A 27948-nucleotide genomic window follows, 5' to 3' on the forward strand; every position below is an offset into this window, starting at 1 on the left:
ATAATTTGTTTTTTAATTATTGACAATTAAAAGTCGGCAAATAAAAAATGTATATTTGTACTAAATACCTTGCAACTTTTTTATATATTTCAAGAATCGTTTCAGGTTTTACCAATATCGTTATAATGGCTGGCTGTCGTTGCGGCGCTACTGAAACTTCAAAATGCATCGTATAACACGCGTAACATGTTCATAAAAGCAGAGTCGATAAATATACGAATACTTTCGTCAGCCACTGTAGTTCTTCGATAGGCTGGCGACGAACATTCTACGTCTTTGAAACTCGAATTTTCGGTCGCTGTTAGTCTAAACGTATGCTAATTAGTCAAATGGATGCGCGTTCGTTGATTCAGAGAAGTTTACAGAACTGCACCGAGAGAGATTCTCCGTCTCTATCCTCGGCGAATATTCAAATCAGCCATAAACCAGTCGTGTATACGACGTGAATATACGTGGCATTTAAATTTTAATTCGACGCCAATTTGGTCCTCGGGAGCAGCAGTCAGCGAAAAGGTGAGCAACAGGATCGTTGACGATTACCTTTTTTCTCTGATCCAAATAAATAGTACAGATATTTCATAAGAACAAAGATACGCGGACAAAAGAAAGTTTATAAAATAAGAAATATGAAAAGACATCATAATTTTACAAAATGTTTTTATATTTAGTAAAAGCAATAAATAGATTTGTATTTAGTAAGAGCAATTAAATACCACAGGCTGGATGACTGTTAATTATACGGTAATAAATTTTTAGTGTAAAAGTTACGACAATTCATGGAGTATCAAGTTATTAACTTTCTTTCATCGACTACCGTAATGACGAAATTAACTGATTTGGTTAACGATACAATTAAATCAAAAACTTACGATATCGTTCTGCAAGAGGGCAGGGGGAGGGGAATCTTTTTGTTGCAGAACAAAAATAACCTAACCCCAAATCAAGCGAAAATTTTCACACAAAAGATTGTCTGTTCTAAAAAGGAATAAAGAAACATTTATCAAGCGAGAAAATTAATTCCGAGTGTTTCTTAAACAGAATTCAAATTTTATTTATGGATAAATAAAAACTTAATCGTTGATATAATGTCCGTCACTTGCCTAAGTTATGTGAAATTACGTAAATGCAGACGGCGTTTTTTTCTAAATTGCTATATGAAATAAAAAAAAAAGGATATTTATATTTAAAATATTTTAAAATTGCCCGCCCATTTTAGTAATTATTTTTGGCTTAAATATTTACCCGTTTCATATCAGTTTTAACGAAATGTCATCTACATTTACCACCGTACATTATGGATCCACCGTGTATCGAATAATAGAAATTATGTTAATGATTTGAAGCTTACGTCACAGCGAAATTTGAATACTCCTCGAAAAGGTGGCGAATTAATTTACAAGCCAAATAATTATCAGAGACGAGCAAAACTGAAAAGTTATCGAATTAATGTACTAACATAACGTATGGTTTCTTGAGTCTCTTATAATCAACTGTTATTATCAGAGGAGAAAATGGATGGATTAAACCTGATCGGAAATTCAATCTCGCCCATGATACAATCGAAACCTCGATAACAGTATCGTAAACTCGAGTGTCGTTTAATCGATTCGCGATTGACGCGCTCCTACCTCGAGGATCAAATTTCCCTATAAACGTCCGTCTGCTAGTGACATGCGTATATTCGACGAATTGGGTCGAATTCGAGTCGAGAAACGACAGCACAGAATTGAGAATCGAATTAATTAAGATGCCTCGAGTGGTTTCCACTTTCGTGGTTTTCGTTCTCCGATTACATTAAAAACTCAAGGATTCCTTAAGAAAACTAGGTCTCGAAAAGAATTCTTCAGAAAGAAACTTGATTTTAACCTTACATGATTAAATTTGATCATGTTTCAGTTAAATATCTTCAGGACATAACACATTTGCTGCCACGATGATGATCGGTAACCCACGTTACTAAATATTTTAGCACGATTCAAGTATTATAGATTTCAGGAGCTAAAAATGTTCGATAACGTGAGTGACATAGATAATATTATGAAAAAGTGCACGAGTACAATACAATATTTTGCAAAAATTCAATATTATGGTGTAGTATATTTTAATCTACTGTAACTCCCATGACACAAGATGTATAATATATAAAATTCGCATGATAAGCAACATGTTAATGTCACACGTTCCTAACTCTCTCAGATAGCAAAGGATTTCTAAGAAAAGAGAAAAGATAATAAGAGTAAGTTTTCAAACTGAAGCACAATCTTCAAGATTATATGATTTACCCTTATCAAGATTTTAATTGCATTTCGGTTAAAAACCTTTAAAACTAAATGATAATTCATTTATAGGTCTTTCAGGGAGCAAAAGGTTCCTAGAAAAAAAGAAAGGATAATAACTCTTCAAAAAGGAACATAATCTTTAAGATTATATGATCTAAGTTTGATTGTGTTTCAATTAAAAATCTTCAAGATTTTATGTTAATTCATTTTTGTCTTTCAGAGAGCAAAGGGATCCTGGAAAAAAGAGAAAAAATAATAATTCTTTAAAAAGAAACAAGATCTTTACAATAATACATATATTTAAGATTATATGATTTGATTGTGTTTTAGTTAAAAATCTTCAAGGCTTAATGTTAGTTCATTTCTAAATCTTCCAGAGGATAAAGGGTTTCTTAAAAAAAGGAGAAAGAAAATACTGAAAATTCGCATAAATCCCGACAGCTATGTATCAAGTAGAATTGCCGGGAATTGCCATAGTAGGACGTTTATAGTAGAAATTTGGTGCCGGTCGGAGAAAGCTTGGCGTGCTTTTAAAGATTGCATGAGCTACGTTTAGCGGGGAAAATAACATGTTGGACATAATGTCCGGAATATTTTAGTATTCGGCTAAACGACGAGAAGTTGGGTGTTTTATGGGGTCGTTACTGTCGCGCAGTGTCGAGGACCATCGTAAAGAAGCGGGCGCAGTCAAGTGAATTTAAAATTACGCCAGTCGGCATTAACATTTCGTTGAAATTCTTTTTAACAGCTCTATACCATCGTGACATACCTAAATTACGACCAACAACCACGCTTGTTTTCCGGAGAAATTGCGTGACGAAAATAGGGATAAAAGCACAGCGTGGATTAACGCAAATTAAGTAACGCGAGTATCTGGAACCACGACGATTTAATTCATTTTCACTTACCTTACTTAAATTACCTTATTTAAATGTAAAAGTCCGTAATTCGTTTTATGAAATATTACGAGACGTAATTGTTCATATTTTTATTGTCGTGATTCCAAAACTGAGTAGCCTGCGGACATTTATGAAAAATACATATTTTTATAAACATAATTAACGAACTGGAATCTGAATAGAGCATTGTTTTGCCTATTGAATATTATAGAACAAAGAATACTGTACTTTCTCTATTTGGTGTTTTTGCATATTACACATATTCTATGCAAATTTGCTGTTTTAAATTTCTCATAAACGCATAAAAATCCGTAGTCTACTTGTGAGTGAATTGGATCACTGAACCAGCGTCTTTTAAATAATATTTATTCTGATTTTAAAATATATGCACAACAGCTTAGGTGTTATTCACAATTAGGTATTTTCTTTCCTTCTTTTTTTTTTGATTTACAATTGTATGTATATATAATCTTTACAATTTGCAATGAGGTAAAACTAAGTTATCAAAGATATTACGACTGAGAATAGTTCGTAAGAATTGAATTCAAAATCGTCTAACTAATCGGCCTTCCGGTTTACCGTCAAGAATCTGACAATGATCACAGATCAGTAGAACGTCGATTCGATTTACGTCAACGGGGACAAGAAAGACCTAGTGTATAATATTTGATAGTTACATCATCGTATAATAATCGTTTCGTTAAATTATCTTTTATATCATTTTTTTTCTTATTTTCTTTTTCTTTTTCCTTTATCATTATACGATTGGGATATGAGATGGTCGATCATGGAAGCGAGCTTAATTACTTGTGTTTCTTTCGCTTGAATAATATACATAATAATCTTTTGGTTTTTTTCAATTTAATTAGTTCCTTTAATCCTAATTCGCTTATTTAGTTCCCCTCTGATATTATATCTTTTGTGCAATCACGTAACTATTTTGTCTGTGTTGTTAGGTCTCCCGCTAACGAGTGGTCGTAACAGGCGAAACATCGAAGCCTGTGAACAGAGATCGAAATTCCAATATATATCAAATCTCCTTGTTTCTTTCTTAAAAATTTTAAACTATCATTGATATCCATAGCGAGAATCGTTGATTTACATTCGTTACTTTAATAATCGTGGGACCGTGTAATGCCTCCTGCCGGCGTCATTTCACATTTCGATCTCTGTTGGGACAGAACGTGAACGTTACCGGCAAACACAAAGAACAGGTGTTCTTCAGAAACGCTCTGTGAACAAAAGCAAACAGTTTTTGTGTTTTAGGCCGTTTGGAGAAACCTTCGATTCAATATCTAAAATGAAACAACAGATTTTTCATGAAGCAATGCGATATGAAAAGTAAAATAGGAACAAAAAATGAAGCACCTGATTGGCTTGTTTAAGACGCTAGCTTTATGAAAAGTAGAAATTGTTCAATTCCTTCGAGCCGCGTATCTGATTCTTCCTGTTCTTTTCTCCCCTTTAGCACAAGCTTGATAATCGCGTCCGCTGCGTATCTCTGTGTATGTATATATATGTATGTATGTGAGACGGCGAATATCTTCTGTCCTTCCATTAAACCCGACAAATATTCGTAGCGACATTAAAAATCGTGACGACGACGATAATAAAGAGATAAATCTTACTAAGAACGATGATTAGAGATTAGTGCAGAAATATCGAGAAAAATCGCTTCGACGATGTGGCGGTATAAAAACCAAAGTGTATTGAGCTGCGAATGCATACGACGGATTCCTGAACTTTTATTATTTTGTATGCTCCCGAACATCTACGAATACTTTCCTACGATCAATCATTTCGACTCGAATTACTAAGCAAATAAAATCATTTGCAAAGAAAGAACGAACTGCCAAAAAAAGAGTAAGTTTAGCTTTAAAAATACTCATTTGGCACTTAGAACGTTTAGATAGTTGATTCACTAACCTTTCATCTGTACATAATCGATTATTAATCGTCGACCAATTACCAACGAAGCCTGTTATCGATTTTACAATTTTTACCGACCACACACTTTTTTATCAACTATAGATTAATCGAGTCGAACGTAATTGAATATATTCCAGTATTCGTATTTGCAAATTGTACATGTCATGCACGACACGTATGCACATCGGCCAAATATATTACATATGCAACATATGTATATACATCGTACTATGATCAGGATATTTGAGTTGATATTTCGGGCCAGAAAGCGATTCATTTCCGCATTTCAGTTGCCCCAAACGATAGATATCTCTGTACTCATTCTTGTCATCTTTTATGTACATGATCAACTTCGTTCTTCTGTTTTCACGTGATTTCATTGATCACTATACATCACGACAGACAAAGAAAATACATCTTTCTAGTCTAGAGCACAGCACGTGTCTCTTCTCCCTCTATCCCATGATTTTCTGTTGCTTCGTTCAATTATTAAAATATATCAATTATTTGAACCTGATACATATTGACAATCTGTCAGCTCACAAGATAATACTTCGACGCTTTTAACAATTATAACTTCATTCGGGACACCCTCAAAAAGTTTGTTTCAAAGATGGACGCCGTTTATCACTTTCAGAATAATCAAAGCTGTCTAAGTTCTGGAGCCTAGTTTGGTCAATACTATGTTAACTATAGTAATTAAGATTATCTAATCTTACACAAATATAGGTTCAGTATTTGAGATATATCTACGCTAATTTTAACCTCCAGAACTTAATTTACAAGTTGCCGCTTTAAAGGAAGACCAAGTTGCCATAAAATTACACAGGGAAAGTAAACATATGTACTTCACGAAATGTTTGCTATTTCCCATAAATTTGTACAGCTGTTCTCTGTCCCTCTTACAGAGAACAAATAATTTTGTAGAAAGAATTTGGAAAAACTGTGCCATATAAAAAAATCGACTCAAGTATTATGTCGAGGTCTGACAACAAACTCTTCCTTCCCCTTCGCTTTTGTATGGCCCGAGATTTTGACCAAAGAGATTTCGACATGCACATAAAGAAGAATACGCAATAGCTGGTAGTGAAAATTACTAGTAAGTCGCATTTCGCTGAAGTCGATTGATACAACGATCCTCGATAACTCTACAAAGTCGCCTGAATCAGTTCTGATCATAAACTAATCTCAAAAAGCGACAAATGACTAATTTACATAAACTAAAATACTTTAATACACTGTAGAACTCCATTTATTTACACTTCATTTATTGAAATAAAATTTTAGTTAATACCCGATCAACTGCACTTTCACTGTTTGAATTCACTCTGAATGTAAGCTCCCATTATGTGAACGAAAATTATAGAGAATACAGAAGATTGATTAACTCTTACTGTATGCACTTCAATTATATAAATTGCTTTTCCCCTGGCAATTTCAGATAAATAGAGTTCTATTGTATTTATTCTTTCAACAAAATGATGGAAAATAATGTCTAGATATTAATTTTAAGAATATCACGATGATATGAAAGGTCAGGCGACTTTGAAGCATGGTACAAATATTACTTTCACGAATCTGTGCCTACATACCTCGTAATGTTCGATCGAAAGCGTCGAAAGCTCGTCCCAAGCGACCTAATTTTCTCTACAGCGAGTATGAGCCGACGTGTATCGTTAAATAGTATACAATATCGAACTGCGGGAGGGAGCGTTTCACGGTCTTTGAGACCTCTCGACGAAAAACCAACGCGATATTGGTCGATCTGATCGTCCAAAATTATCAAAGACATAATCGCGATAAGAAAAAAACAGGAAATTTTTATACATTATTATTTGCATATAAGAATTGAAGCAGATGTCTTTTATTTATCGGAGTTATCAAGTTATTGGAACATTACGCCCTTCGAATATTTCGGACGATCAACTAAATAATTCACATATAGTTTCCTCGATCCACGCGTGTGATATAAAATAGCTCGAGGCCCGCGAACGAAACTATGGACGGAGGATCCAGTCCTCCTTTTATCGTTTTAAAACACTCCTCGAGCTCTTGATAAATCCTTACTTACAAATAGAACTCGATTATCTTTGATAGGTAATACACTGAACGCGTGGAGGCCGCGCCGAATTGTTTGACAAAGCGAACGAGAACGTTTACAAAAAGAAACATATTCCAGGATGTTCTCTAGTATCATACGAGACTCTGGTCTCCAGGTCAGAATATTGTCTGAGACAGGACAAAATAGGACGTGATTCCTAACAGCGTTAGAATCTCGTGCAATACAGAACATTTTTCACTAGCTTCCGATAAAAAGGAAGAAACGTGTAAGGGCGTAGCCTCTTCTGATCTCGCTGTGCGATAGAACGAACAAAAGGTTACATATTATTAAATCGGAACTTCATCGAAATTACAATTATCGATCCCAACGAAACTATTATATACTATTGTTTTATCGTATACTTGAAAAAGAAATAAAACGAATGGCAGTTGCGACTAGAAGAAGAGTAGAAAACAGGCGAACAACATGGCGGATTCTACAGCCGTTCGATAAAGTAGAGATCAATAAGTCGTGCAGCCCTCCTGGGGCTCTGTAAAAAGCTCTAAAAGCGATTCTATTAGGTGGAGAGAAACGGTAAGGCGATTTTGAAACCTGTAGGTGTCCTTAGAGAAACGGAAACCCTCTCGTGGAGCCTCTACTTCCGCTACAATCGAATAGAACCCTACAAAAATAGTGTAAATTTTTCAACACACGGGACCGTGTACGAACAAGTATGTCTTCGATCCACATATAAAAAGTAGAAAAAGTAATATAGCGGTCATGGCGGCGTAAAGCAAGGTTTGAAGCGCGAACCGGTTCTCTCTCGCTGAAAAGATTGGACTGAACATATTAACACGCCTAATTTCACCTTTCGCACAATTTCCATGAACAAACTATCAGTTCCTTCGTTTTCATCTCAAAAAATCTCACTGAAGCAAAGCGATATCGAAAATGAGGAGCGTTATTGCCACATATTGTTTGAGGAAGTCCTTATTCGCTATTTAAAGTAGAGTGCAAAGGATGAAAATGTGAGGATTACGAGATTATAGACAAAAGAAAGTATATAAAGAAGATAACTTCCTCTGCTTCTTCGCATCGCTAATCCATTCGAACTTCACGCTTGCATGACATAAGCGTAAAGAGACAGTACTCATCTTAACAATGTCTTAGGCTAAACCGTCCGTGTTTAACTTGTCTAAACCCTGTGTGTGACTTTTTCCATGGTTCTCTGCTATCATGGTTTCGATAAATAGGCTATCACCGAGGAGATTGTGCGCGTTGACGCTGCTCTTTCATTATCGATTCCAAATACACGTTAACCGAACTAGACTTAAGGAATCTCCGATAGCCTCCACCATATTTATAACACCTTTCCTTTACTCTCATGTGTGTAGTACAAGTATTAATTTGGGAGAATATCTCTCTTCTTCATGTCTTCCTCCTTGGTCTATCTCCTATATAATATCCTGCGTCATTCTGCCGGGATTATTTAACTTATGGTGTTCTTTCCCGTCCAGGTTCAGCTTAGAAGCGCAATTTGCTAGGTCGATCGACGACGGGTTCCCGTTTTATCCAGTTCTTAATTCTGTGGAGCTCATTTCACTTATTCTTCTCAGAGAATCTGAGTTTTGAACGACATGATTACGGAATTCTGCAATGATGAGGGGTTTGCTACAAACATATTCATCTAGCTGAAGCAGGTTGGCGACGTTACTTTCTGATGCTAGTTGCTGCTTGGAACCTGGGTAGACAAAGACCAAATTTCGTCTCGATTCCAGTGAAGATCGGCAAGGCAATCTGGTAGCCTCCTATGTGATCCGGATTCGTCGATCGAATTTCCTCTGCCATCCCCGTTGCAGGCACCTTTTGCTCCGATCCTGTAGGTCGACTGAAAACATCATTTTACATTATATTAAGGAAAAAAAAAATACGTTATGGATAATGATGAATTTCTGGTTAGTATCTGCTTGGATTCACGGGAAGTTGAAGCTATCAAACTGGTTACGCGAACAGAAACAGAATTTTGAATTCAGGAAGACGTACTTATCAAAAAAATAAGGAGTTCCAAATGATTTTTTAATTCGCATGCACATTAATCACAGAAAATTTAAACAAAATGGATAAACGGTTATTGAAAATAAATAAAAATTAATAAACGCGGGAAGAAGCGTGTCGATACGCAAATAAAATAAAAGTATAATCATAAATGCACTTACGATCCTCCAAAATCAACTACAAAGAGCCTTTGCAAAAGCTCGTAGGTGAAAAGGGTAACACCAAACTGAGGGGATGATCTGAAGACTCGTGCTGTAAAATGAAAGGATAAGTTGAATACCATCGCTTGCTTCGTGTTACATTTTCACACACTGGTTCATACTCTTTGTCTGAATAAAGATTTGAATCCCAAATATGGACATGAATGTTATGACCTTTTATGAATGGATACATCTTCAGATTCAACATTCAAAGTACTCGAAAAATTTCCTTCCTAGGACTAAATTGACAACGTGATTAGTTTCATAAATCAACAGATAGTGAATAAGAATGAAATAAAAAATTACGTTACATGAGGATAAACCGTGAGAATGCAATGCTTTTTGATGACCACTCTGCATACAAAACAATGAACCTAGTAAAAGATAAGTTAAGACAAGAATGTGGCTAAACAAAAGTAACAAGAAAGTGGTGGTTGGCTGGGAAATTGAAAAAAAGTCACGATAACTGGCAGGCAGAGAGAAAAAGAAGTACTCACTTAGAAGTAAGATGCCAGGTCATATTGGGGAAAAAGAATAGTCGAATGATGCAGCAGGGCCGACGCCCGCGCATGCAATCGACCAAATAAAAGATGTATTACTAACTTTCTCAATGTAGAACTTAAAATAAATGTCATGTCCCGCTATTGCTACGAATTTTCTTCCGACCCTAATGTAACTTCAAAATAGAACTTGATACCTGTGGCTCCTTTCCAGAACGCTCTCGGACCTTCTTCCTTGTAAATTTTCTTTGCACAATCTAGCACTCCACTGTACGTTGTTTGACCTCGTCTAGCCACAACCTAAAAATCAAATTAATATTACAATCTTTTTTCTTCTCTCTTTTTTTCAAGAATAAAAGAGCAAGAAATGTTTAATGTAGAAAATATACTTGTAATCTGGTCTTTATCACATCTGCAGGAGTGACCAGCGCTGCTGCAGGAACACCAGCAATCGCACCAGATACTAGTAGCGACAGAGGAGTATTGTAACCTCCTTCATCGGCTAATCGCGCCTTTGTATGGGCGTACGTCGGGAAGTAAATTGCGCTAAAGGGGATATCCCTTAAGAAACAAGCTTTTGCACCCTGAAATATTAAGAGTTTCTCCAATTCTCTCGTCATATCAAATACTCGCTCCAATTGAATTATACTTATCGTATACCCACTTTATACAAGCCGAAGAGGCCTAACTCTTTAACGACAGTCCAAGCTCTAACCTTAGTTCCTCCTGCTATCTCACCAGCCACCTGCAACCGGATCTTGACAATTTCCAAAGGATTCGTAAATATTACTTGAGATCCTCCAGCCTAGAGAACAAACAAAAGTTCTCGATAAATTAGAATCACGGGGATTTATAGTCTACCATAGGAGTGAAAGGTCAAGGGATGTTCATGGATCACTTACACAGGCCCCGGCTATAATTTCCCCGAAAAGGGGCAAATTGCTGTTTTTATCCATGAACTTATCTCTGACGAAATCGTTGACGGTCAACTTGATGGCCTTTTCTGGCGCTACGCCCATTAGCTGTGGTACCAAACCTCGATAAAGGCCGAAGAAGCCCTCGTGCCGGATCACCTGTCAAACGCAGGATACCAACTTCATAATTAACAATGTAGGCAATGTATCGTGGCGAGACTTTTCGATTCCAACCTTTTGCAGACAGTCAAAGCTGTTTCGATACATCAGCTCCCCAACCAATGAGCCGGTCCTCTGGTTCTGCATCCTCGTCTTCACCAAATCGATGGGGTAGACGGCTGTAGCGCCGACAGCTAAAGAAAATATTTTTCATCTAGTCTTTTTTACTTGCAACACTACCACTGCTTAATTCCACTCCTGATAGAGTTGACGTTCCAAGTTTAAAAAAGCAATTTTCCAAATACTTCGTATTCGTTAGCAAAATATTAGGAGAACTAGTAAATCTGGTATCCCAAAAACCTCCGTGGCTGCAAGAAAAGTAACAAATGGTGGGGAACTGGCGGACTTACCTCCTCCTATGGATCCCAAAACAAAGCGGTATCCGCTCTCGAGTATCTGCACTACCACGCCGCGGTCTTCAGGACTCTGAAACAAGAATACTGACTATTCAACAACGGAACTAACGTGATTTCGGTAACATAGATTGTCTTCAACGGTAATTCTGGTGTCAGCTGATTGGCTTGAGTATTCTTCTGTCACCACACTTACCGACACCGCTTTGATCTCAGCTAAGCGTTTCGTGATCTGCTTGAAATACTGCTCAGGTGTAATAGCCACGAGATCACTGTACATTATTTTCCTGAAATTCGAGAAAATGCGTGCTCAATATGTAGATCCGTAACCATGGCGAAGATAAAGCAGTTTAAGAAAACAAAAAATTGGGGGAAAGGAAGAAAGAGATCGTTTCCAATTTAAAGATTAAAAAAAGAAAAGAAATATAAAAGAACAAGGTATTTCTAGGATGGTCGTTATAGTAAGGACGTCGATGGCACTGCTTCGAGCGATACTAAAAATGCAGATCCTGTCAATACAAGAGAGTTCCTTAAACATATCCTTAAGTCTGTCATAGCATCGGATAAAATGGAATATCGTTAGTGCCCACGATGTGCAAACGTTTACAAATACCATCGTCCTAAGATAAATGCTAAAGAAAGTAGGTGAAGACAATGTGTATATTATCGATTTATGTACATACAAATACATTGGCAAAAGAAATGGGAATTGTCACTCTAAGAAACAGCAAACCTGGAATTTAGAAAAGAACGTGCATTACAAATTTAGCTAAAAATGGTGGAAATCTTCAACTAATTTTTCTAAATTCATTGTTTCCGTATCATAGAGGAATTCCCGTTACTTTCGCGCGAGGCCAGCGTTTATGCGTTAGAACGAATTTATAGCACGTGATTATTCTTGTAATACAAAGACGCACCCAAGCCGCGAATCTGCCTCGTCATCTTCCGTAGATCTGATCCAGGCAGCGTAAACACGTAAACAAATGTATTCAATCATGGGAACTTTAATTGGCGTTCACAAAAGATCGGAAATTATTATGTGGAAAGCTTTTAGTTTCTTATTTGGTAGGCATAGAAGGCGGTTTTTAGAAATGATTGTTTCAGCAGGGATAATCTCCATCCTTCCTTTGCCAAGAGACACTCGACATTTTTTGGATGATGACGATGTTTGCTTGCTGGTGCAACGATAGCATCTTAATTCTATAATGATTCACATATTGCTTCTCGTTGACCAGGCCAGCGTGGAAAAATCGTAATCGCACGTTTTACTCGTTCCATGTGACCTTTCTGTGATCTATCGATGCCAAGGAGGATGGCTCGCTCTCAGGATTGGAGATACTCACCCAGTTTGATGTAGCAGGTCGCATAGTTGAAAAAGAATATCCACCTCCAGTGGCGTGATCTGCGACATCATTTGTGCGGAATAAAGGAACCTCTCTGAAACAATTGACCATTTTGTTACATTCCTTTTATTTTCACATACTTACCAGGGATAAGAAGTAAATACCTTTAGTAACTTCTTCGAATCTATGGCCGTTCGTCGCGTTAAGGTAAATACGTTTAATGAGTTCCATATTGTGCAAGAGGGAATTGAACGCCATGAAATATGGGAAGCTGACTTTCCGTCCGCCCTGCCCGGTGCTGGCCGCCTATAATTATCGTAAATCAATTAACCAATCCTTTATACATCGATAAAGGAACACTCTAGATCGATTACTCACGGCAACTAAGTTATCCCTCACATCCTTAGTCAGCAAATGACTTTTGATACTCAGCATGATATCCTGAAAGTCTAGCGCTGAAATAAAACCCTGACCATCCTTGTCGAATTTCTTGAATGCCTCCACCGCGTATTCTTCATGAAAATCCTAAAAATAGAATATCTTAACGCTTCAGAAACTGAAAGTTTCCCTATCAAGAACTTACGTGCAAGAATTGACTGAACTCCGCGTAGCTGATCAGTCGCTGCTTATCCTTTCCGAAATAAAGTTTAATGAAACTGCTGTCCATGTTGAAAGGCATCCGCCGATGGAGTTCAGTTTTCTTCATCACCTCAGCGAACTCATCTGCAGAGCAAACACAAGTTAGAAACTCGAGTTGTTAATTAATCGAGAATTTACAGGCAGATTCTACGTACCAAATGTAACCATTCCATTTCCATTAGTATCGAACAGCTGGAAGGCTGTCTTGTACAGGGCATCTGGCACACAAAGAAGCCCTTCGAACGCTTGGAATTCAGCAAACGATATGAGCCTGTAGAAAAAGATACATTTTTATGTCTAGCATTTCATTTAGGAAATAGCTTATAGAATTTAATTTCTCATGAACATAGAAAAGGATAAAAAGATTTAATACAAACCCATCTTTACTGGTATCGACGATACCAGCGAGCAGATTGACGGAGTCAGGGTTGTAATCTGGATTGGTATAGAGTCCAAGGTAACTCCGGACAAAGTCAGACGGGGTCATGAACCACTCGCCATTCTTCTCTTGTGAAGCGTACTACAATTTTCGTTTATTTTTTATTTTCATTCATTGTGTGTAATCATTGTGCGTAATGATAATATAATCGCTAAACCTTAATTATTACAAGAGAACCAATTAAAATTGGGTCGTTTACCTGACTAAATATTTCATGGAGGCGTTCAGTATTTGCACGCTTTAAATATCCGGAACCCTAGAAATTACATATAAGATTAATAATCTTTTGAAAGAGGAAAATAATTTGAGAGAAAAAAATTGCCTTAAGATTAACTAACGATAGAATTGAAGTGTTCCACGAGTGACGTCGACTATCGACATTATCAATTCGAAGGTAGGAAGAACGACAGTAAAGATTGAGACATTACGTCAGAAGTTCAGAATTCAGCAATAACCACTGGTTATTACAAACTTTACGAGCTTGATTATGGCTTGCACTACACGCTAGCACGCTAGCGCATTAACAAACAACATAATGCCACTATCTCAAAGTGAAGGCAAATAACATCTATGAACCATGGGTTATCAGCGACAGAATTTACCGTCACATAATACAAAAAGCATTTGTATTCGGTTGCACGTACAATTACGTAAATCGCGGATAGTATACATATATAATAATGAATCAAAAACACAGAATGTACCGCGATTTATGAAATTCCATATATAAAACCAAGAAGAACCAGTAGCGCTACCATAGCGTAACAAAATATAAACACAGCTGGTTCCATTAATAATATGACTAACGTTACATTAATGTACGTTTGACATTACAACAGCCATTGAGTAGTATAGTTCAAAGTTCAAAGGTGAGACTGAGCTTAAAAATGCCAGTCTAAAAAGGGATCACGATGTCGGTTGCCTCTGTCATTTAATAATTCTATCGAGTACCACATGATGTGGTACTTACGCCGTAATCGTAAGTAAACGGTTGTTAGCCATCCTAAATAAGTAAATAAGTAAACGGTGGCGGAAAATCCGAAAAACGAAAAAGGAACACACAAAGTGTGTAAAGCGAACTTCCGAGAGCGAATGATGGACTGAACAGGAAATTAAATTTACACAGATTTCTGCATTTGCATACTCTACCGAATAACAACCTTGAAACAGAAACTACACGTGCTCGTACATCCAATTATCAGAAAGTTCCGCTAGTAATTGCGATACTCGCTCTTCTATCAAATAACTAACCTACATACCGTAACTTCTATTTATGAAAGTTCGAAAGAAAACAACAAACATGATACAACTAGAGAAAAGCACGCTAAGACGATCAAACCATTCTGACATTAATGTATGCAAAGGCGTGTCACGTACTAGTCGCGTGAGTAGCAGGCTGCCTCTATTATATTCGCTTTTTCACGGTCGCGCCACGTTCGAGAACTTGACGCAGAAAATAATGCAATGATACGACCCAGTCAGCCAGTGCGCCAGCGTTGCGAACACAACTCTGTCCTTCTATCAAGGGAATATGAATGGTTTCCAAAAATAATCCACCCATCCGTCAAATACAATATTTCGCAGATTATTTACTCGGTGAACGTTCTTGGTCAATTTTGCAAAACAGATAACACAGAGGTCGAAAGGTCGCACGTTCATCGTGTATGAAGAAGATAATATATGATACGATACGTGTCCATTGTGATCTATAAGGTAACAGAAGATGAAGACAAGAAAAGCTGAAGGATCTGGCGTCTCTTTCGACACTTGCACGTGAACATAGCACCAGAGAAGACACACCTGCATTCCCCACATTATATATCTCTGAGTTCTTCTTTCTTTGATTCCGTAAGTAAAAAGGGTCCAATAAAAGTGGGACAGCCGCGTACAATATCTTTTCACGGCAACGACGTTAACTGCTCTTTGAGATCAGCATGCTGACGTTGAAAATGGCACAAAAAATGATCAGCAGGTCTTCTGAGGTGCTTCTGAGAAACATATGTGCGTTGCGATGAAAGGATGGCAATGATTGAAAAGTGCGTGCTTCGCGCTCGGAAGTCACGATGAGACTGATTCAGCCTTGCTGTACGAAAAGAGAACGTTGCTACGACTCCCTCCACCGTGGCTATCTCAAAGACCATTGCCTTTATCTTCTGGTTTCAGCGATAGCGTGTTACCTCTTCGCCTCTCCTAACTTCTTCGGCAAATAACATTCTTAAAGGATCCTAGAAATCCATGTAAATTGTACAATTGTTTACAGACTCAGATATCGAAGCGCGAGATATTTTTAACTAAATGATTTCCTACTTGTTCAGATACCGTGGAAACGTTTTCGACGTTGAAGATGATCGCAAGTGGGTCGAAGCCATTACTGGCATCTTAACTTACATGGAAGCTTCCTGGTTTTTTTTATACTGTCTACATGTCCTCAATCTCATTCCAATTCTTTTTTGCTTCCTCCAACTGCACACGTCCATTTCTCATCTCTTCTCCTCGCGCTTTTTTTTTTATTTTCTCTTCGTGTAGTCCTGATGTTTCAGCAAGAATTCCCGTTTCTTCCGCTCCTAATTTCTCTGCTATCTTTCTTTCTCGCAATTTCCTTTGTTTCTTTGAATAGAAAGCAGATCTGTTAAACGCCACTAGCGATCTCGATCATTGTCAAGAGCAGGTATTTTTGTGTACTCACGAGCGCGTGCCTTGGCTAACCAGCGGATCAGTTGCTTCCATTTTGCAACGCCACGTGTTACATAATCCCGTAAACTGGTTCCCAATGCAGATGCACGTGTACGTTTATCGACGTACGTTAATGAAACCATTAATCAACTATTTTTTTCACACTTTTACAACGTATATCGGATACCTAATGCAAACGCCAAATGAACATCTAAATAATATGTACAGCACGTAGCTCTTATAATTGATAATAATTGCTAATAATTTAAATTGTACATCGATACGAGCTAATTTTATTCTTGAAGACTCTATGAGGAACCTTTATATCGATAACTTCCTTGTATCCGAAACAAACTCTAATTCTTTTTCCTGATATTATACATATATGTACCATTTACGTGGCTTGATCAACATATTGACGTTGGGAGACCTGAATCGATGTCTTGCGTTTTTTCAAGCACTACCGGCGGCGAACCGGAAACGATATTTTTCATTTTTTCAAGCGTTGGCGTATTTTTCATTCGCATATTTACCTTGCAAAATTGTGCGGAAGGTGAAACTACACGCACGCGACACGTACACCGACGTCAAAGTATTAAAAGGTGAATCAGAGGCAAGCTTCTTCCGCAAAAGATCTGTGTAATCAATAGATAATAGAAGAGTGACGCCCATGGAGGATTTCCTGCCATGTTTAACACGTGATTTACAACGACCTGTATAGATACATTCATCGCCGCTGAGTATGTGTTCGTTTCAGGAAGAAATACAAGTTTCCCTGGTGGAACTGAGATTCTATCACTGCACAGAACTCTGATTAGAGCCATGGTCGAGTTTAATGGGAATCGTTTTACCTCCGCTGGCTTGCGACATGATTCAAAATGGCGCGATTTATTGCCATCGTGTGTTCTGCGGTCTGCAGTCGAGCCTAAAATACGCAAACAGTTAACTAAAAATAGCAGTAATTGAAAAGAATGATCGGAAAGAATGCTGACAACGTTCTAAGAAAGTTAATTTCTTATTCTATGACGTGGAAAATTTGTTATAATTAGGACCAAGGCCACTCGACCGTTATGTTAGCCCTACATATATTACAGTGAATCGTGACTAACATACATCACATCATCTTTTCCAACTTCCTTATACCAATAGCGAACGTTAAATTTGACTGACAATCATTCCCATGAACTGAACATTGCGAAGAATTTAAATTCGTAATGTCAAGGCCTGGCATTTCCACTCCGTGTTGAAGTCAGGGTCACTCGGATGCGTTAACAGTACCAAGAAAACTGTATTATCTGATTGCGCGTATCGTAATACACGTAACACCGAATCGCTTAAATACTCTTCTCGTTATCGGTTACATCAGGCGGTTGAAGCTTCCTCTTTGTTCCCTTTTTCAGATATGAAAGCGAACGGTGGGTACACGTTTGATCGTAGCAGTCTAGACGGCTTCCAATACTAATTCCAGTAATTCCTCTTCACGGGCCATCCTCGTTTCCCGTCTAATCGGTCAGATCTCTCGGAACGGTCGAAAAGGTCTTGAGAAAAAAGGAAAAGAAGCAACAGGTGTGCCTCGAGACGGTAAGAGCGGGTACAAAAGCGACGACAGATAATCCGATGCGAATGTGTACGAGTCAAAGATCTCGTATTGGATCGGAATAGGCACGTACATATATACCTAACTTGGAAGGCATCTAATGCGGTTAAGGAATTTCAGTCTGCTGTCGGGAGCCACCGATGGATTGGACTGCGGATAATCTCGACAAAAACAAGATTACACATTTACGTAATGAATCAACTTGAACAATTGATATTACACCGTCATTCTTGCCAATTATCTAGCTGGCTATCTTGTAATTTTAGTTACACCGATCATTAGTGCCTTTTCAAAATAATCTACTACCTCTCCTCTAACAATATTTTAACGACGTTTCTTCCTTTCCTTGGAACACAAGCTTTTATACTAGCCTTGGTAATTTTGTCCTCACGAGAATCGAAGATCAATTGACTTGGAATTTGTTTACACTACTTTCCACATGTCTTGATGATCCTAATCTTTTTAAAGAATATTATTTCCTTCGGAAATTAAAATCGTAGACTTCAATGTCTCGTTTCGTATGTTCTGTAAATGATGCTTCTAATATCGACTATATTTTAATTTTTAATAAATCCTACTTTATGCGAGACTCACTTCCCTAGACTTAGATTCAAAGTATTCTCTTAATATCGTTCAAAGAAGCCTATTCTCTTTTTAGAAACCCGGGACATATTTTAATGTCTCTAGATTTTCTATGATCGATAACAACGACGTTATCAACTCCATATCAAATATCGGATATCGAAGAGGAAGATCGCCTCTGACAATTCTTTCCTGCCGTAGGATTCAATTAACACCAAAGCAGATACTTATTAGCAGAATAGTTCCAACATACAGCGCGTATCGTGTAACAAAACTCGCATTCAACCATCAACCGCATTCCAATCAAATTACTTCACTGTTTCTCTAGCCTCGCTAACACTTCCTCGAAAAAATCACTATTTCCACGTCTCTTCTCCGTTTCCCTGTATCGCCCCAGATATCTAGACTAAACAACAAATCACGATTTACAACTCACAGTCACGGCGATTCGTTTTTCGCAGAATTTGTATAATTAGAAAAATCATGGTGTACCATTAATAAACAACGACTTGGAGATTAGGAATTTCAGTGTAAAAGTGGTTTAAAATGATCCCAGCTAACCTCTTCGTAAACGCCGTTGTTCTTCTCATACATTCTCCCTTCCTCATCCAATTTTCTAGTTCAACGAGTAAGAGTCCGACACCTGAGAATTCAATCAGTCGCTTATTTTTATTAAATGCACATAAACGCGATAAAAAAAGAACGATACGTCTTTTGGTCCCGAATCACATGACGACGATATATATAAGTGGATCGTGCCGCCTCCAGAGAGAAGTTACCTCGAGAACGATCCAGGCGTGACTGGCGGTGAGCCCACGGCCGACCTAGCGAGTTTCACAACGCAACTGGTGCAGGTTCACGCTGGGAGGTGGACACGAGGTCCCCGACCCTCTTACGGGGAAAACTGTTACAGGAAGGCCCAGATTATATCGCACAGTTTTGTATACTGAACTTATTTTCCAGCTGATCTCCAACAGACGGCTGCATCCTTTTTCTTATCCTTTTTAGACGTATATCAATTTTCCTTCTTACTTCATACCAATAATCTTCTCTTTTTCTGCGAATAAATTTAAACTTCTATGAATTCTTAATAAATTCTTTTTTTTTTTTTTTTTTTTTTTTTTAAGTATTTAATAGACTGCTTTTGATAATTATTAATGAAAATGTGGAAATGTTAATGAAACAAGCATTCTTTTTCTTATGATTTTTTGATATCTATATGCGTATGTATTTTACTTTTTAATCCATATCAACCTTCTTCTTTTTCTTCTGCGAATAAATTTAAACTTAGAGAACTTAGAAAATCAATAATTGATAGGAGATCGATTGAAAGATCAAGGTGACTAAAAGGACTGCAAACGTGTCGAAGGAAACTGCGGCAAAATCGGATTCCTGGCATGGTCGACCTGATTCTGCGACTGAGTCCAACGTGTCCGAAGCCAGGGAATGCAAAATCTCGCGGTTAACCTGGATTTATCTGCGCATCCGAGCCAAACTAGGATCCTGGACTTACCCAGATCTAGTCAAAGAAACGATCAACATGAGAAACCGGTTGAAACTAATCCAGAACAGTACGCTTGCGTGTCTTAAAAAAAGTGATGATTCCTGGTTACATGATGCTGATGCAACAATTCTATCATATTTCCAGTCGATTCTCTGCGCAACTGACTTAAATCTTGAGCACGAAAATTATAAACCTTCTTGATAACATACTATGCTCTCGTGAAACATGTATCTCCTCTTAAAAGTTCTGAAAAGTTCACGTAATTTAATATATTAATACACCTTCAAATAAAATATTACTTGCTAATTTCAAACTAAATTTTCTATATTTCAAATTACATTTCCAAAACTATAAATTTTTCAAATATCCACATTACAAAATTACATTACCAAAGTCATCAATTTTGAAAGAATCTACATCACAAATCTACGTTTCAGGAAATTATCAGTTTTAAAATATTTGTGAAAATTAACTCGAAAGAAGATTCTATTCTATAAATATTGTCAAACCAAAGCATGTCGATAACGTGATCAAACAAATTAGCTGTAGACAAAGCGCACCGTAGGTCTAGAGGAAACGTACCTCTATCGATTTTAAAAAATAAAAAAAAAAAAAAAGTGGAAACTATCTGACTATAGGACTGAAAAGGTAACGCGAGTTCGTCGGTAGATCGAACGAATTCATGGTAGAATAATACCGTGGCTGGGATAATAATACCCATATCCAGGCCTCGCGTTATGCGAAAGGAATTGGGTCAATGCGAAGGGAACAACGTTGAACTCAGGATGAATCTCGCAACCGTGAGAGAAACGCATACCATTTTACTAGAAAACTGTACGTTTTGAAAAAAAATTCCACCGCGTTTTCAGGTCAACGACGAGCCTTTTTAACGAGACAACGGTATACAATTCATTGTGTATAAACGATTCCTGCTTCCCTTGTTCCACTTTTATCTTCAATTTTCCTTTTCTTCTTCCTTCTCGTATCGTTTCGAACTTAACGTTATAGATACTGTAGTTATCTTATTTTCTTCTAACGCTCTTAACGAGAGGGGATATTAAATACAGATTCAGTTGGTCGCTATAGATGACTATACCGTAGAACAACAGTAGAAATTGGTGAATGTAGAGGGTGAAATTACGGCAGAAATCGAAGATCAGGAGGCTCCTTTAGGCACGTATCCAGCGTATAAAAGTAATAATATATGTAGACTGTATCTTGTGCTAGGAGATAGCAAGAACGCGTATTTATACTGTCCTGAATAAATAAATCTCGCGTCCTATATTATTTGTAATATATATCGTTGGCCAAAACTACCATTCCAATAAAAAAAATACAAATATCGCGATCTTCTCTTTGCTTCTAAATTTCAGATCGTCGATCAGATTCAACGTTGAACCGATTCGGCAATTACTGCTACCGTTCCACGCCGATCAATTACTAAAACAGATTTACAAAATTGGAGATTTTCTTATCTAATTAATTGAGGAAAAGAAAAGATAAGGAGAACTAGACGAGATCATGGTTTTTACGCAATGTTGTTCACGCAAAATACGATGGTTCGAAATTAGCACGGCCTGAAAATCTCGAGTCGCAGTATTTTCGGTCTACGAACCGCTGCACTAAAATCTACGAGCTTTCGCAAACCACCAAAGGCTATTGACTCCACAACTCCATTATCAGACCAAAAAAAAAAAAACGTTCCACTCAATTATGAGAGTTCCAATCAACGTCTGAAACTACCTTTAACTTTATATTAATTAGAAAATCATTTCATCAACTAACTACTGTTAATATTAAACTGCGAATAATCAGGAAACTTATTTCAGTATTTTCTTACCTATAACGCTACACTACCATCCTAATTTCAAAGTTGCAAAAACCTAAAACGCTCCTTATCTATTCGTTAATTGTGCTACAATAATTCTTATCAGTATATTAAACCTCGTTATATAATTACCTGCTAAATCGATTATCAGCTGACAGCTCAATGATTATTTATCAAGTTATGTCAAAGCGAAATCACAAGTCGATACGAAATATTGTACGTATTACGATACGATCGAGTGGTGATCGGATGTTGTATTTTATCTTGAGAAAAATCATGACTTGCGCAGAGAACAGTTACGGCAATGCGGTGTATTCTTCGCGACAGATCTTCCTGGAACCGATAATAAAATTGATTCACTAGTAGGAACAGTCGCAACCACTCGTCTACTGTGCAAATTAAATACGTGGCAAATGAATTAAAATAAATAGACGACTTCAGTTGATTACCTCGAATGTTTATCGCCAATGTCGACGCGACCTTCAAGTAATCGTAATTGTCGTGTGCGTGACGTTCCTGATGTTTACCAACCTTTATCAAGCCCGAAGAAAACTATCGATGCATCGATAAGCACGTTTCACGTCTTCCAAAATAATATTTTATATTCAGTGAAAAATTGCTCGAGAGAAGATTAAGAAGGAAACAGCCGACAGATCTCACAAAGAACATAACCTAACATAACCTAAATTCGAAGATGGTATCCCACTGGGATAGCCATCTACATGTTACTTACCAATTAAGTTAGAAAAATTTACCAAATGTCCAGCTGGACAAATTGTAAAGTATAAATTAAATAATAAATAATAAAAAAAAAAAATTGCTCGAGTAATGACTGCTTTTAGATAGAAAAACGGCGACGACGAAGGTCAGGGAATCAGGATTTAAATCGCTTGCGAAATAATGCGACTTTAGCCTTCTCTGGCCGACTTTTTAGAGATTCAAGCTTAAAGTTCCTGTACTGGCTGCAGGGAGTAAACCTATGCTTCTTTTGTAATCAACTTCTTTCGCTATTAATGATCCTAAAAAAGAAAAGTAACCGGCAAATAAATGAAATTCACCAAAATGGAGAAAATCTGAGAAATCGATAAAAAAACGCATATTGCTCTAGTAACTAGATTATTACATGTTAAGGTATCTCGTCGTGTTTCAGCTTGTTTTTCCACGATAAAAGTAGACAATAAACACGGGTGTTGTGAAATCCGGGACACGATAAAAAAGCCTCGCTGAGAACTCGATAAACGAACCGGTCAACGCACGCAATTTCCAAATACTAAATAATAGACAGTGTTATTCAAGAACGAGCGATTAGAAAGTACCGCAACAAAGAAAAGAAAAACAGGCTGTATACTGCGATAATATTCGTTGAACGTCATATTACGCTAAGAAATGTGTCTTTTTCTACCAATATTATCGTTACTGTTATTGTTAACATTTACGCAAGTACGATAGATTAGTAATTGTTTATCACGTGTATAATCCGAAATTTATTATAAAATATTTATAAAAAATTTATTAATTAATTTTATAATAAATAAAAATTATAATAAATTTATAATAAAATTTATAAAATTTATAATAAATAATTTTATGATAAATAAAATATTTATTATAAAATATTTATTTTTTATTCTCGAGTCTGTTAATCTGCAATTAATTTGCTTCCTGTATCTTAACAACAAACGCTGCTAACACAATCTGAAAATACAGTTCGTTAGATAGTTAAAGTGATACCGGTTTCTACTGGTTTTCAACGCACTTTAACGTCACCGATGGTATTCATTGGAACGAAGAAAAGAATAACATGAAAATATGATGAACGATGAACTGTTTCTATGAATAAAATATCTCTGTTTTATTGTAAGAGGAATTAAATACGTAATACAGCGCTTTTTTCATTTGAAAAATTGCGACAATTTGTTTCGATACTTCGATAATGCAATAAAGACATTCAAATTCATAAGAACACTATTACGTGAATTTCTGTATTCAGTCCGCTCATCCTTACTGCGTACACTCAATAGCCTTAATGCGCCAGCGTAAATCTAAGGAATTTGCTAGCTAAGATCCTTCAGACCCAACAAATATCGTTTTTCCAAATTATTTTCTAAAGACTATTGTCTACTACGGCTTGACAAGGGAAAATTAATTTTGTTCACGACCGATGCTTCCTACTGGCAACTTTCTATCGAGGACGGCTAAGACCCTTCCTAGTCCATCAACCTTCGTTTATCCAATCAGAAACAATGTATACTGCCCCCACTTTTCTGACCAAAAATGTCATGAACAACTCCGATGATCCCGTGCGCTAGACAGACCCATCGCTAGCTTTCCTCCGACACAGCATCGGCACTGTATACTTTAATTCTTCTACACCGCTAGAAAAGTCTAACTCGCGTCATCTATCTAAGTCGGTTTTCGGGATTACCGAACATTCACTTCCTCTATTAAGTATCCTCCAGTGCTACGTCCACTAACCTAATAAATTCAACTATAAGAGCCCTGCTCTATTGTGCATATCTATCATATCTTCGTGCGCCAAATTGTCATCTACGATTTATACCTACTGAACAGTGTAACTTAAGTGTTGGAAATAAAACCTTCTAACCCTGTGAATCACAGTGTTATATGAACTTAATCATCCCTATTATCTTAACGGAAATCAGGGGATCGATCAACTCGTGGTGTCGATTATTATAATCGTAACGAGAATTTACGACTCCCGTTTACGTCTCCCCGCGATTGGTCGAAAATACAGCGATCGAGGGATATCGATTGCTCGATACAGAGACATATCGATTGCTCGATACAGCTATGTACAATACATGTGTATATTGATCAATAAAAATATCGAATACGTAGATATATAATTTATCTAAATTCTGTTTTTCATGCAAGAAAATAAATCGATATGTAAGTACGTATATCGATTAATCGAAATATCGTATATATTGATAATGTAGGAGAAAATAAAAATTTGGAAATTTATTTAAATTTTGTTTCCGATGCAAAAAGCTAACATTTCATGGGATATATCGATCGGTACTTGAAAATAAGATTTGAAAGTACAACACGGAAGGATTATTGCGCTCATCGCGTTCAAAGTGATTGTAAGTAGTAGTACATATATCGTTCGATTTGGATCGAATGTCTGCATTCCCCACGCTTGTTCCTGCATCTCTAGAAATAGGACACTTTCAGCGATTTCCTCGACCACTTATGTAAGTTATGCGCCAAAATTCTTACACATCAAGGTTACTGTACTGCTTAGTTACTTTTCCACTATTCCCTAACTACCTTAGATTGTCATCTCAACACCTAAAGAATACAATCTACCGCAGTGCAGTGTGGAGATACTTGAAATATCTTTCCAGAACAACTTTGAAACTAGAGAAAGTTTCATAGTTATCGAACTGTTATTCTGTTACCCTAAATGTGCGGGCCGATAGGTCCGCTCTAAAGTAAACATCTGGTATCAATCAGCAACACCAGAGCAGATGCACCCACGAGGGTACTTAAGTACAAGATTGGAAAGAATAGATTCCCACCTCGTGAAAACCATGGTGACGAGGACAACCCTCAGGATCAGTTGCAACCTGACTGATCGTCACCTAGTTGAGAATTCGCAACACGTACTGTATCAAGTATTGTATATTGTAGTAGGCGTTGTATTTTTACATTTATTTCAAACTCTTCCAACATAATCATGGTAGTTGAATCTCATTACAGTGTTGATGAAATTCCAATATTACGTTCAAAGACTTTCATGAGTCACTGTACATTGTACACGTTATCAATGGTAAAAAAAAAAAAAAACAGATTCTTTGGTGTACATGTTGTGTATTCATCGCTACGGGCAATCTGTGGTACACAGGATGTTAACAATCATAGTAATCATCCAGTAACATTAGATGGAAGGGAAGGCGAGGAGATGATGAAGGGAATGACAATAGACGCTTTGGTGAAAAAAGGGTGCGTGAAAAGGAAAGAAGAGGGATTGCGACGAAGATATCAAGATCGAGAGTGAGGACTGCGACTGAAGTCCTGGTGACCTCGAAAACAAGACGGCCTCGCGACCGGAGACTCCAGAGGATCGATATTCGCACCGCCATTCGTGGACACGTCCAACTCTATGCAGATGTCACTCGGCCAGTACCGCTTCCGTCTCTACGGCAGAGCTCGATGAAAATCAAGCTAAAGTCGAATTTACACCTTTTCACTTTGGATGGTCATCACGGATGATTCATCGAAAAACATGTTTTCATCTGCGTTTCATCCAGAGTGACTAGTGAATAGAGTAAAATCAATCTCTGCTCTTGATTCCTTGAATGGATGATTCATTCGTAGTGAGACGATTCGGACGAGTTTAATTATATTTTATAATGTGCGTGCATGCTGTTATAAGTACGGTTATACTAAATGCATATTTAGACCGCATTTCTATGACACATATCGCATGAAATGAATATGGATTTGGCCGATTGTTACCATTTCCTGGGCAGTCCTTTATTACAAATTTTAATAACAAATAAGAGAATGGAACAGGAGAATAAGACGTATTTTTTAAGAGAGGAGAATAGAGAAGACTATACTTCGTTTCAAGATCTATCATTCTACTGGATCAACCTAGAGAAGAATATTTCAGTTATCTGTATAGATACTACTGCTTTTATCTTTCACATTCACTATAAAAAAATTATCTGTGATGATCATCCAAAGTGAAAAGATCTAAATTCGGCATAACCGGAAAATCAATCGTTCGAGGTGCAAGCAGCAAACGGCATGAATAAAGCCGGAAAGAAACATCTCGATTTTGAGAAAGGCGGTCTACATCGAGCGAACGTTATGTCGAGACGGCGTACCGCGTAACCAGGTGAACAGATCGGCAAAACTTACCCACCTCTTGGCAGGATGCTCGAACGAGAAGCGAGTCCATCAACATTCCCAGCAGGAAGCTTTTACCTCGATCGGTCCCTGCACGCACGAGTTTGTAGCAAAACTCGAGGACAAAAGATTCAAGACACCTAAAGAACGATACAGGCCCGCTTCTATAAAAGTCAACTTTGAAATTTTTCAAATCGACGTTCGACGACACACTCTCACACACACAGTCACACACCGGGCCACAACACCAGAGGGAACTCAGTAGCGAGCTTCTTCACCGTCAATCTATCCAAAGAGTCGCGACGCACTCTACGAAACGCTCACCTGTTCTTTGAAAACACTTGACGAAACGGAAGCTGCCATACTACTGTGCGTCAACCAGTCAGCTAACGCCATCTCATCGGCCATTCTATCATCATTCGCTAGTGGCACTAGCGAGCTTCAAAAGCGCGCTACTTTTTGAATATTGTGTTTCATTATCGATCGAGTTATCTCTCAAGAATTATCTACGTTTATCTACGTTTTCCTAAATAAACTCGCTTTATCTGTTTATGTACCTTTAACGAATCTCCTTAGTTCCGTTTCTGGTTACTGTTTAAATTGAAAATTTAATCTCCATTTAGTTTGAATGACAAAATTCTTAATCGGTCGACAATAAAATAGAATGTTATGATAGATACTATTGTGATAGTTAATGCCAAAAAAGAGGATGGTCAAAGAGTAACAAATTTAATTTGTATACTTTTAAGCACTTAAAATTTTAATAAGGCATCATGTCATAAGTCCTAAAGTACTATAAAAGTATAATCATTTATGGTAAATATGATGGGAAAGTTGTAAAAAATGTAGATGAAGTTGACTTATTTTTGCATAAGATTGTATTTTGCGGAACGATTAAACGAATCAATTACAAATTTTCGAATTAATCTGTTACTCCAATCCAACGCAGATATTTGTTAATACTATATTATCTTTTATACCTTTTACTTTCTTACGAGATTGAAAATTTTTTAGACGAGATAAAATATTTTAAATCGTATATCGTCGTAGATAGTCATTGTGGCGACGCAGCT

General features: G+C 37.2%; 1 protein-coding gene and 3 long non-coding RNA genes across 14 annotated transcripts; 2 read left to right on the plus strand and 2 right to left on the minus strand.

Annotated features, from left to right (window-relative positions):
- Positions 1-4906, plus strand: LOC126874674 (uncharacterized). Its single transcript, XR_007692933.1, has 2 exons — positions 1-2236; positions 2349-4906. It is a non-coding gene; the product is annotated as an uncharacterized LOC126874674 (long non-coding RNA).
- On the minus strand, positions 3528-27555 carry LOC126874650 (calcium-binding mitochondrial carrier protein Aralar1). 11 transcript variants are annotated; one of them, XM_050636943.1, is made up of 21 exons: positions 26892-27193; positions 19442-19719; positions 19224-19305; positions 14010-14066; positions 13749-13891; positions 13527-13642; positions 13316-13455; positions 13111-13257; positions 12897-13038; positions 12733-12826; positions 12307-12342; positions 11586-11676; positions 11387-11462; positions 11052-11170; positions 10806-10976; positions 10568-10708; positions 10293-10487; positions 10101-10203; positions 9365-9455; positions 8863-9036; positions 3528-8799 (listed from the first exon to the last, which is right to left on the minus strand). In XM_050636943.1, the coding sequence occupies exons 3-21, from the start codon at positions 19254-19256 to the stop codon at positions 8790-8792; spliced, it is 2079 nt and encodes a 692-aa protein (XP_050492900.1). In that variant the 5' UTR covers positions 19257-19305; positions 19442-19719; positions 26892-27193; the 3' UTR covers positions 3528-8789. The 11 variants fall into 11 exon arrangements, 10 of the variants coding, with proteins under 10 accessions (XP_050492900.1, XP_050492901.1, XP_050492899.1 ...); XM_050636944.1 differs by having other exon boundaries at positions 26888-27193; XM_050636942.1 differs by lacking the exons at positions 19224-19305; positions 19442-19719 and adding an exon at positions 27200-27555 and having other exon boundaries at positions 26892-27015.
- Positions 19762-22183, minus strand: LOC126874675 (uncharacterized). The gene is made up of 2 exons (XR_007692934.1): positions 22127-22183; positions 19762-21606 (listed from the first exon to the last, which is right to left on the minus strand). It is a non-coding gene; the product is annotated as an uncharacterized LOC126874675 (long non-coding RNA).
- Positions 24901-26881, plus strand: LOC126874678 (uncharacterized). Its single transcript, XR_007692938.1, has 3 exons — positions 24901-25212; positions 25294-25623; positions 25721-26881. It is a non-coding gene; the product is annotated as an uncharacterized LOC126874678 (long non-coding RNA).
- Positions 27556-27948: the final 393 nt, after the last annotated feature.

Source organism: Bombus huntii, chromosome 16 (assembly GCF_024542735.1).
Source record: "Bombus huntii isolate Logan2020A chromosome 16, iyBomHunt1.1, whole genome shotgun sequence".
In the NCBI taxonomy this organism is placed as follows: domain Eukaryota; kingdom Metazoa; phylum Arthropoda; class Insecta; order Hymenoptera; family Apidae; genus Bombus; species Bombus huntii.

Bases quoted from the DNA above. Each gene is read 5' to 3' on its own strand.
- LOC126874650 (XM_050636942.1), bottom strand. From the start codon at position 26,933: ATGTTGATGGACTCGCTTCTCGTTCGAGCATCCTGCCAAGAG. The intron at 14,067-26,891 runs GTGGGTAAGTTT...TGTAATTTCTAG, and splicing joins TTCGAGCATCCTGCCAAGAG to GGTTCCGGATATTTAAAGCG. The intron at 10,488-10,567 runs GTGGGTATACGA...TTAATATTTCAG, and splicing joins GCCTCTTCGGCTTGTATAAA to GGTGCAAAAGCTTGTTTCTT.